The sequence below is a fragment of the Trichosurus vulpecula genome, chromosome 3 (assembly GCF_011100635.1).
Source record: "Trichosurus vulpecula isolate mTriVul1 chromosome 3, mTriVul1.pri, whole genome shotgun sequence".
Classification (NCBI taxonomy): domain Eukaryota; kingdom Metazoa; phylum Chordata; class Mammalia; order Diprotodontia; family Phalangeridae; genus Trichosurus; species Trichosurus vulpecula.
In genome coordinates, this window is record NC_050575.1 from 22,683,070 (window position 1) to 22,694,033 (window position 10,964).

Sequence of the window (10,964 nt, forward strand, 5' to 3'; positions counted from 1 at the left end):
GATAATTCTCCCCAAAATTCCTTGAGGAGAAGAACTATTTTGTTTTTGTATCCCTTGTACCCAGCATAGTGCCTAACTTACAGCAGACAATAAATGTTGCTGAAGGGATGGTACTGGTAAGGGAAGGGAAGGTGTCTATGTCAGCATATGAGGGACCCCCCAGGTGAGAGTTCTAGAATATTTTACCCAATGTAATTTTTCTATTTCAAAATAAAAACCAGAAGGAAAAGCCCACACTATTACAGTTTGTAAAATGTGAAGTTTATTACATCTCTGAACTATCTTTATACACTCTTCTTCTATTGGTGCCCCAAGTCACAGGGAACCAAGACGGTTGCACTTCCCTCCGTGTTGCTTATTTGTTTTCTTCAAAGTCAGTTGGCTTCTTCCTCTTTGATTTTTCAAACTCCTGGGTTCCCCAGGTATACAGGAGGTAAAAGGCTATGAAGGCTTTAAGAACCAAAACCAAGGAAAAGTAGTAAGTACACACAGAAGACCACTGGACTAGCAAGACTACAGCAGACTAGGTCTTTTACTTCATTAAAGTAGCACCGAGTATTACCTGTATCTATGCCTACCACCTCCACCAACCATTTCTAGACCTAGAAGGGATTATGGAAGGTTACACTACATCCATTTTACAGGGAGCTAAAATATTTGTTGTTGTCCAGTCCTGTCAGTCTGTGACCCCATTTGGGGTTTTCTTGGAGTGGTTTGCCACTTCCTTCTCCAGATCATTTTACAGATGAGGACACTGAGGTAAAACAGGGTTAAGTGACTTGCCCAGGGTCATACAGCTAGTAAGTGTCTGACGCCAGATTTGAACTCCCAGGCCCAGCATTTTGTTACCTACGTGCCTGAGCTAAAACAGGCATATGTCTAACACGGAAATATGTTTTGCATGATATCAATTGATATCAAATTGCTTGCCTTCTCAGAGAGGAGGCAGGGAACTTGGAACTCAAAATCTGAAAAAATGAACATAAAAAATTTACACGTCATTGGGAAATATTTAACAAAATAAAACAAGTATTTTAAAAAAATTGCAACTAAGCACCGCCGACCGCTAGGATCAAGAACATTCTTCCTAGGCCTGTTTTCATGTAAAATTCATTTCAAAGACTCATCACCTACTCCCACCCTCCTATTTCTGATTAAGTAGTCTCAAGACCCGGCTTCAAACCCAGGGTTTACCATCTATTAGTTATTCCACCTCTGAGAGCCCTATCTGTAAAATGGGGCTATCTACCACCCTCACAGGGTGGCCGCTGAGTAAAGCGCTTGGTAAACCCACAGAGATGCAGGCCATTATTACAAGGAGTCCACCCTCAAGGAGCCACTTGGGTAGATTTAAAGTTTCCAGCACACGGAATACATGCCCTTTCGGGCTATAATTTTACAGACTATAAGGAAGTGGAGGAAAAAGGGATTTTACAGGTCTGATAACCACGCGGTCCACTGATCGGCGGTGAGCCGTGAGTCAAGGGCTCCCTTTTTGGGGTCCTTCGGGGTACACTCTGGTCCCCAGCTTTCCGGGGGTCACTCTAAATCCTAGTCTTCCTTCCCAAGACCCGAAGCTCTCGAGGTCAAACCTAGGAAGCAGGGAGTCGGGGGAGGCCGGCGCCCTGGACGGTGGGGGAGGGGGGGGGGGTCTGGACCCTGGGGCTCCCCCGACACTCCCGCCCCCAAGGCCAGGCCCGAACGGCACTTACGGGGGGCGACCCGCAGAATGGAGGCCTGCGTCCTGCGGAACACATTCGGGATGCCCTTCGTGATGTAGTTGGGGAAGGCTCTCTGCTCGAAGGGGGACAGGCTGTAGGAGATGATGTGCCTCACCCGGATCAGGTTCCCGAACTCGCGGCCCATCTTCCCGGCGTCTCGGGACCCTGGAGGAGCAGACACACAGTTACCGGTGCGGGCCGAGGCTACGGAGATCCCGGGGTCCGACCGGGGCACCGGCTCCGACGAGCGCCCTTTGGGGCCCTGCTCGGGGCCAACGGACACCCCGCCCCCCTGTCCCCGTCCGGAGGCCCGCACCAGTCTCACCGGCTTCAAGACGCTTCGCCCTCCAAAGACAGCGGGTCGTGCCCCGGAGCCCTTACACTTCCGGGGCAAATCAGCGGGTTGGATAAGACAACTTCCGGGAGAGACCATGCGGCTGTTCTCGCGGGGGGAAGGGAATGCGCCTCCCCTCTCTGGGAAGAAGTGCACAGACCCAGCGGAGACTCGCTAGTTCGGCAGAGAGAGGGACCGGCGCCGGAAGGGAGCCCGCCGAGGACAGGAGGGGCTGCCGGTGATGGGCTGGGCTGGCTGCCCACGTGGGCGCCGGGACCCCCTTCTCCTGGGGCTGCCTCTTTCTTCCCTCATAACTGGGGGATCCTCTTGTTGTGTCCCCACTTCTGGATTCTTCTCCCTAATGCCAGGGAATAAATAAAACTTTTTCTGTATCACTCACTCATTCATTTATTCATTCGCTCCATCCATCCATTCACTCATTCATTCATTTGCTCCATTCAGACATTCGTTCACTCCATTCATTCATTCGCTCAGGGTTACACAGTTAGTAAATATCCCAGACCGAATCTGGACTCAGGGATGGGAGTCTTTGTGACTCCAGGCTCTGCGCTCCATTCACTATGGCCACCTAGCTGAACTTCCATTCTGTTGTTGAGGGAGACCACCCCTGCAGAAATGGTTGGTTGGTGGGTCGTTGTCCTCTGTTCTGGAAGAGCACCAAAACTCCATCGCTGTGCTAGGGTCAAGTTTGGGTGTGTCCCACTGTGGCTGATCAGACGAGGACGAGCTCGGAATGTCTGTGTAAACAGTCTGTGTAAACATTTGGAGTGGATTCTCTAAATTTTCGAGTCTTGTGTTTCCTCTGAGCTACTTCAATTCTGCTTTGATCCTTGAGCACAGTACCTTCTCTGATGCGAGAGGCCATGCTAAGAGGTCCTGTGCCAATACCTCCCATGTCACAATCAATTCCACAGTTCTTGAGAGTGTCCTTGTATAGCTTCTTCTGACCACCATGTGAACGCTTCCCCCTGTGAGTTCTCCATAAAATACTCCTTTTGGCAAGCATGTTTTGTATTGGAACACTACGGCCAGCCCATCGCAGCTGCGCTCTCTGAAGCAGAGTTTGAATGCTTGGCAGTTTAGTTGGAGTAAGGACCTCAGTGCCTGGTACCTTATCCTGCCAGGTAATCTTCAAAATCTTCCTAAAACAATTCAAATGGAAGAGATTCAGTTTCCTGGCGTGGCGCTGGTATGCTGTCCAGGTTTCACAGGCATACAACAGTGAGGTCAGCATAATGGCTCTGTAGACCTTCAGTTTGGTAGTCAGTCTAAAACTTCTCTCCAACACTTTCCTTCGGAGCCTCCCAAACACTGAGCTAGCTCTGGCAATGCATGCGTCAACCTCATCATCAATGTGTGCATCCCTGGAAAGTATACTACCAAGGTAAGTGAACTTACCCACAGCATTCAAAACTTCTCCATTTGCTGTAACTGATGGTTCCATGTATGGGTGGTATGGTGGTGGCTGATGGAGCACTTGGGTTTTCTTGGTGTTAATTGTTAGGCCAAAAGTAGCACAAGCAGCAGAGGATTGATCCATACTTTGTCGCATCTCAGCTTCAGAGGCTGCACTGAGTGCACAATCATCTGCAAACAGAAAATGACGCACCAACACTCCCTTCACTTTGGTCTTTGCTTGTAGCTTCATGACCTTCTCATCATTTACAGTCATTACCTAAACACAATAAAACTTCATGGATGTACCCTCAAAGCAAACATTGGCATTTAATAGACTATGTGATTATAAGGAGAAGAGACAGACAGGATGTGAGAGTGATGAAGGCAATGTGTGGCACCGAGTGCTGGACTGATCATAGACTTATCCTCTACAAGCTAAATCTTCACATTCAACGAAAGTGGCATCCTCAAGGCAAAATGACTACCAGAAGAATTAATGTCAACAGATTAGAACTCTTCTCTGAATGGGAAGAGTTTGTTGCTAACTTGAAGCGAAAGTTGAGCCAACACACAGTTGGCAACAGTAGAGCAGAAAAGGAGTGGGCAGCTTTCAAAGATTTGGTGTATAGCACAGCATTTACATACAGAAATAAATAAATACAAAATAGGTACAAAGCAAAGGAAAAGGGGGGTGGGCGCAGAAGCAGCATAATGTTGTGGGTAGAATTCTGGACTTGGATTTTTCTGTGTTTGATTCTCATTTTAGGCACTAGCTGTGTGACCCCGGACAAGTCCCTTTACCTCCTTTGGTCTCAGTTTCCTTATCTTTAAGATCAAAAAGTTGACCTGGATAATCTCTAAGGTTCCTCTATATAGTTTTCCATCTATAGAAGACAGCACTTTCATTGAACCTGGAAGGAAAGGAGGAGGGAGAGTTTTCTAATAAGTTGAGGAGTCTTGTGGATTCCACCCTCTCAATATCCCTATGACTCCTTTCTACTCTAAGGGCTATAGAGAGGGAAAGAGAGAATTATTAAGCATTTACTATGTTCTAAGTGGGTGGTTAGCTGGCACAGTGGATAGAGAGGTGGGCCTGGAGTCAGGAAGACCTGAGTTCAAATACAATCTCAGATATTCACCCTGGGCAAGTCACTTAACCTCAGTTTTCTCATCAGTAAAATGATCTGGAGAAGGAAATGGCAAATCACTCTAGTATCTTTGCCAAAAAAACCCCAAAAGAGGTCACTGAAAATGACTGAAAAACAATGTTCCAAGCAATGGCCTAGGTGGGGAGGGAAGGGAGGAGTACACAAATAAAGGATACTAGGAAGGGGAACCCGTGGGAGAAAAGGGTGAGGAGACTGCTTCAAAGTGTTGTGGGTTCCTGGGACCTGTCAAGATACGGTAAAAGCTCATCTTTCAGAGTTGGAGGAACTCGTTGGTGGAGTGCAGTGGAAGAGGTGGTAGAAGATGGTTGGAGAGGAGATGGCTGAGAAGTGGCTAGGCCCTCCCTGCCAACCCCTCTCAGCCTAGAGTTGCTTCGCCTATCATCAGGGCCCGGGGACCTGAAGAGTAGAGTCCAAATTTACAGCAGAATGGAGATGGTTGACAAGTGGGGCCATGGTGAGAAGAGAGCCAAGAAGTGGTATAGAGGCCTGGACTCCAGCAGGATTCTAATAACTACTGACCCATATGCCTTGTTCCCATGTGTCAACTGGACAGGAACTGGTCTGTAAACTGTGGGTGGCCAGAACTGAAACAAAGCCAGCTAGAGACATGTGAGTTGGGACAAAAACAGAAGTTTAATTAATTTCAGAATGAGGAAAAGGACACCTGCAGGCAGAACTCCCCTCCCATCCCCCCAAGAAGAAGGGCTTACGGCTGCCAAGGCTGGGGCCACTTACGGACGTGAAAGGGATTGTCCCACAACCCAATCATTCTTAGATCTTGAGATAGTTCTTGTGGTTAGCATTTCTTGGGACAATACAGGTGTTCTTGGGGCCCATGGGAACAGTCATTGTTTCAAGTCTTGGGGGTAGTGGCCACCCTATGGGGCACAGAACCAGAGTTCTATGATGAGAACAGGAGTGCAGTACCTATCAGTGACAAGGAACAGGGATTGTGAACCTGTGATGGATGGCCCTGGGAAATAAGGGGAACTAAATTCCTTAGTGAACACCTGGTGCTGGTCCATTTTGCCAGAGGGTGAGATCATTCCAGGGCACAAAGGATTATTGTTATGCCAAACTCAGGGCACAGCCTGCTTGCTGGGCCTTAGCTTTGGAAAACAGGGTATCTCCAAAATATTTTTACACATATAATGCTGCTTTTTTGTGAGAATATTCCACACACACATCAAGGCTAGCTTCTCCAAGCAATATTTCACAGAAGAATCTCATTAACTGTAAGAACCCTTGGTGTTGCTCTCCCCCCTCCCTATGAATAAGTTAGATTGGAGGGCTGAGAGGGACAACTAGTGACTACCCCCAGCTGCAAGGAATTCTGTGAATCTAAACTCCTAAAACTACTTCTGAGTTTTCACCTAAAACTGGTCAGCAAGTCTTAAGAGCCCAACAACTTTTTTTTTAAACTTTCATATTTTTTAATTGTGCCCTTAGTTACATTTTGATATAAATAGAAGACAAAGAGTATTTCCATTTCATATCACTTGCTTTTAAAAAAAAGTATCATAAATTATACATGTTACTTTTAAACCTATACTGCTTCTCTGTTTCCTTCTGAACTTCCTTCTGTTATCTTGTGGGCATTTTAATTTTTCAAGTAATACATATTTTAATTAATCTTTCCTCACATCTCCTCCACCGCAATTGAGCAAATATATTTTAGAATCCCTCAATACGTATCTATACGATTCAGCAAAACAAATTCTCACATTAGCCATTCTCAAAAATAGATGTCTCTCCGCATTTTAAGTTCATCACCTCTCTGTCAGGGAGTGAGTGGTGAGTTTCATTTTCATTCTTTCAGACTTATGGTTTATGATTTTGTCGATAAGAGTCGTTCAAAGTTGTTTTTCTCTATAATGTTATCATTGCATAAATTATTCTCCTAGTCTTTCTCATTTTGCTCTGTCTGGATCAGTTCATAAAGGTATTCTTAGTTTCCTGTGAAACAGTTCATTTAGTTATTTCTTATGTTACAGTAATATTTCATTACATTCATATACCAAATTTGTTAAGCCATTCCCCAATAGGACAGCCCTTCCCCTTTAGTTAATATTTTTGTACATATATGTCTTTTCTCCTCTTTCTTTGGTTTCCTTGGGGCATAAATCTAGCACTGGTATATTTGGGTCAAAGGGTATGCATAGATATTTCTGGGCATATTTCCAAATTACTTTCCAGAATGGTTGGACCAATTCACAGCTCCTCCAATAGTGCTCTAGGGAAATGGAAGGGAACAAGCACGTATATGGCACCTACTATGTGCCGGGCACTGTGCTAAGTAAGCACTTTACAAATATTATCTTATTTGAAACTCACAACAGCCCTTTGAGGTAGATGCCATTATTATCCCTATTTTACAGTTGAGGAAACTGAGGCAAACAGAGGTTAAGTGACAAGCCTAGAGTTGCACAGCTGTTAAGTGTCTGAGGTAGGATTTGAACTCAGGTCTTCCTGATTCCAGGCCCAGTGCTCTGTACAATGTGGTACCACCTAACTGCCTCACTAGTGTACTTGTCTTCTTATAGCCCCTCCAACCTTTGTTAATTTTCACTTTTGTAATCATTTTTGCCAGGCAGATAGATATGATATGGAACCTCAAAATTACTTTAATATGCATTTCTCTAATTATTAGTGATTTAGAGCTTTTTTCACAGGCTTGAAAATAGCTTGTATTATTTTCTTTGAAAACTGCCTGTTTATATCCTTTGACTGTTTAGCTATTAGAGAATGAGTTCCTTATATATATTGGATATGAGACTTTTATCAGAGAAACTTGCTGCAAAGAATTTTTTCCAGTGACCTATTTCTCTTATATTAGTCAATCGATAAATGTTTGTTAAGCACCTACCACATGCCAGACACTGTGATAAACTCTAAAGATATAAAAAAAGAAGCAAGTCCTTGCCCTCAAGGAGCTTACAATCTAATTGGGGAGACAGCATGTAAACAAATATATACCAAACAAACTATAAACAAGAGAAATAGGAAATAATAGAAGGAAGGCACTTGTTGGTGCAAAAACTTTTAAATTCCACATAATCAACATTGGCCATTTTATCTTGTCTAATCCCATTATGTGTTTAGTCATGAACCCTATTCGTGGATGAAAAAGACAATTTTTTCCTGCTGCTCTAATTTGTTTGTGGTGTGGCCTTTTATATTTAGGTCATGTTTCCATGTGGAGCTATACAATCAAAAATGTCCATTTTTATCTTTGTGCAATTCTATCATTCATCTACAAAATAATTTCTTCTTTGCTCTTTTAATTTGTTTATGATATGATTTTTTTTATCTATCTTCTGCACTTTAAAAAAAGTTTCATTGGCCCTCTTTTTTTTTTTTGGCATTACTATGGCTAATCCTCCAACCTCCCCACAATTAAACAACAAAAAGAAAGAGAAAAATATTGTAACAGGTTAGCATAGTCAAACAAAATGAATCCATATAGTGGCCATATCCAAAAATGCGTGTCTCTTTCTACACATAGACTCAGGAGGTAGGTAATGTATTTCATCATAGGTTCTAGGACTTGCAAAATTCTTTTTCTTTACAATATTTTGTCTTTGTAAAAATTATTCTCTTGGTTCTACTCACTTCACTCTCCATCAATTCATACTACCCAGGATTCTCTGAAATCATTTTCATCATTTCTTCTGATGCAGTAATATTCCATTATATTCCTATATCATAATTTGTTCTGCTGTTCCCCAATGGCCTAAGAGGCAGTCTAAGTCATCTCATTAAATTAGAGTTCATTTCTCCCCTCCCTCTCCCTTTTAATTTCCCCTTTGGTATTACAAGTTTATTTGTTTGTCATTGTTCCTCTGGGTTATTGACCTCCTCCTCCTCCTCCTCCTTATTCCCATTTGTTGAGTTTGCTATATTTTGCTATAATTTCCCAAACTGTTGTTTTAGTATATTTTTACACCAAAATATATGTATGAATTTGTGCCAGCAGTGGCATGAATATATGATGAAGTAATGGACAGAAAAAGACAAAGACATGGGGCTAGGCGAGTCCTATATTCAAGCTACAGACTGATTTTAATGGAGTTACTGACAGTATTTTACACAGGTTAATTGCTGAGTCATGCTGACTTCAAAGAAGAGTACAATAAAGCATTGGTTAAGTTTTTTATCTCCTTGTTCCTAGGAGTGAGACACTATTTTTCCTCAAGGCTGCCCAAATTGAAACATTTATGTTCTCTCGCACATAGATAACCAGACTGAAACATCTCTGTCATCACCCATGTGGGTAATCCGCTACGAAGGCAGGTTTTCTTTGCTAAGTCTTCGTATCCTAAAACTGGCCTTGCCGTGCATAGGCCCATTTTCAATTGACCCTGCCTTGCAGAGGTCTAAGAGGCCTAAACAGGATATAGCTGGCTCCCCACATCTCCCCGCTTTTTATTCTGTAATTTTAAGTGGCTTAAACATAGTGTTCATTATCCTGAAGACAGAAGGTAGACAAAAAATTACTATGACCAAACAAAGAATATAAGGTAGTGCATGAAAAAAGTCAAAAATACATTATTAAATGGGTTAAATTTTTTGAAAATAGTGATGATTGTTTTTGCTACTCCCTCTGGATCAATACCAGGAAGAGGGGCATTTCACTATTTCAGCATCCCAATGAATCCCCCCCTTTCTCTTTTGTAGACGCTTCACCATTGTAGATACATGTGAATTCTTCCCCTAAACCATCACCCATTTAAGTAAATATGGGAAGGACTGATCAATGCATTGACAAATCAAAGGGGGCAGTCCTCTTTATGAATATAGATACATAGACTCAAAAAGAAATAAAAAAATGCAATTGTCTCTTTAAGATTCAAAAAATCTTTTCTTATTGTGGAAAATATTATACTATTTTATAATATTTCTAATCTCAACCAGACCCAGAGCCTGAATTAATGAGTAACTGGATGAAGACCCAGGACCTGGGCTTCTTTGTTCTCTCTAAAAGTTTGCTCAGGCAATACCCTTACCTCTGTCAACAAGGCCGGATCATTAAGGACATTACCCTAACCCCAAGAGAGATTACCTTGCTTAATATTCCACAGGTATATACTATGTTATGGAATGTAATGAGACACAGAGATGCTAGGCTGTAGTTTCATCTGACTTTTGTCAACATCCTTTACAACTCTATTCCTTTAAGGAAAATCCTCTTCTTGTATCATGGTTAAACATACATGGGGGTCATAAAAATGAGGTAATACAGGCTTGCTAGCTCTGCTAAAATAACGTATATAAGTTTTCTCATTGCTTTGTTCAGGCAGCCAGAGTTTATACTCTGACTCCTTGTACGTACAAGTAAGCTAGCTCCGCTATGCTTTAAGGGAAAATAATAAACAACATGGATTTTTCTATCACCTAGCTCTGTTGTTTCCTTCAACCAAATTTTCAGGTTTAACATTATGCAGCTGTCTGGCAGGGAACATCGTCAATGCAATCTTCTGGTCCTTGGTATTTGTTCCAGCCATCTCCAGCACAGCCTCTTCTTCTTGTTGTCTTGTAGGAATCAGCTTTCTGTCCATTCTCCTACAAGAGTGATCTTAGCACGATTTTAAATTATCATTTCTAATCTTTATAACCCTGATCATTTTTACAAACTCACAATTTGAACCATGGCCAATTGTCATATTTAAGAAGTTCACATCAGAAGCTAGTGTCTTACACTTTACATACATCCATTATTAATTTCCTCACTAGGAGGATGAGATGTCACTTAAGGAGTTAATAACAGGCTTCAGTACATACATAAATACATTAAATTGTCAATTTTTAACACAACGCATATAGAATCTTAACCTCTTAGTCATGCCATGTTTCTTTGATGGCATTTACAAAGTAAACCACAAACCCCTTTTCCTTTTTTTTTTTAGCATCATTAGTTGTAACAAAACTTTAGACAAGCTTGATATTAATGAAATAACAAAATAACATTCTCACATTACTTAAGGAACATTTACAAAGCGAGCCCTAAGTGGCTCCCATGCACTTCTACCCTTGTTCATAAAACTTTCCCAATTTGGTGAAAAAGTCCTTCAGTAACACTAATTCCAAAGTATTGTAACAAACAAAGTTTCTAGTTATTGCAGAATTCTTAGCTGTCACAAAGTTTCTTAGCTAAGAAGTTGTTGTAACAGAATGTCACATCGTTAGCAGTAAGAGACTGATCACAAGAAAAATACTACTACTCTTAGAATCCTTTTTATCTATTGTACATAAACTTGCAATTTCTCAGCAAGCCAAGTTCATTGTTTAGGACCTATACCAATCAAATAAATTCTTATCCGG

General features: G+C 42.1%; 1 protein-coding gene across 3 annotated transcripts; it reads right to left on the reverse strand.

The window, feature by feature from the left end:
• Window positions 1-239: 239 nt before the first annotated feature.
• Window positions 240-2,122, reverse strand: LOC118843545 (cytochrome b-c1 complex subunit 8). 3 transcript variants are annotated; one of them, XM_036751227.1, is made up of 3 exons: window positions 2,047-2,122; window positions 1,713-1,886; window positions 240-450 (listed from the first exon to the last, which is right to left on the reverse strand). In XM_036751227.1, the coding sequence occupies exons 2-3, from the start codon at window positions 1,864-1,866 to the stop codon at window positions 356-358; spliced, it is 249 nt and encodes an 82-aa protein (XP_036607122.1). In that variant the 5' UTR covers window positions 1,867-1,886; window positions 2,047-2,122; the 3' UTR covers window positions 240-355. The 3 variants fall into 3 exon arrangements, with proteins under 3 accessions (XP_036607122.1, XP_036607124.1, XP_036607123.1); XM_036751229.1 differs by having other exon boundaries at window positions 2,038-2,110; XM_036751228.1 differs by lacking the exon at window positions 2,047-2,122 and having other exon boundaries at window positions 1,713-2,006.
• Between the last annotated feature and the right edge of the window lie 8,842 nt (window positions 2,123-10,964).

Excerpts from the sequence above, each read along its gene's own strand:
- LOC118843545 (XM_036751227.1), bottom strand. The coding sequence starts at position 1,866 with ATGGGCCGCGAGTTCGGGAACCTGATCCGGGTGAGGCACATCATCTCC. Across the intron at positions 451-1,712 it reads CATTCTGCGGGTCGCCCCCC|CCTTCATAGCCTTTTACCTC; the intron begins GTAAGTGCCGTT and ends TGGTTCTTAAAG.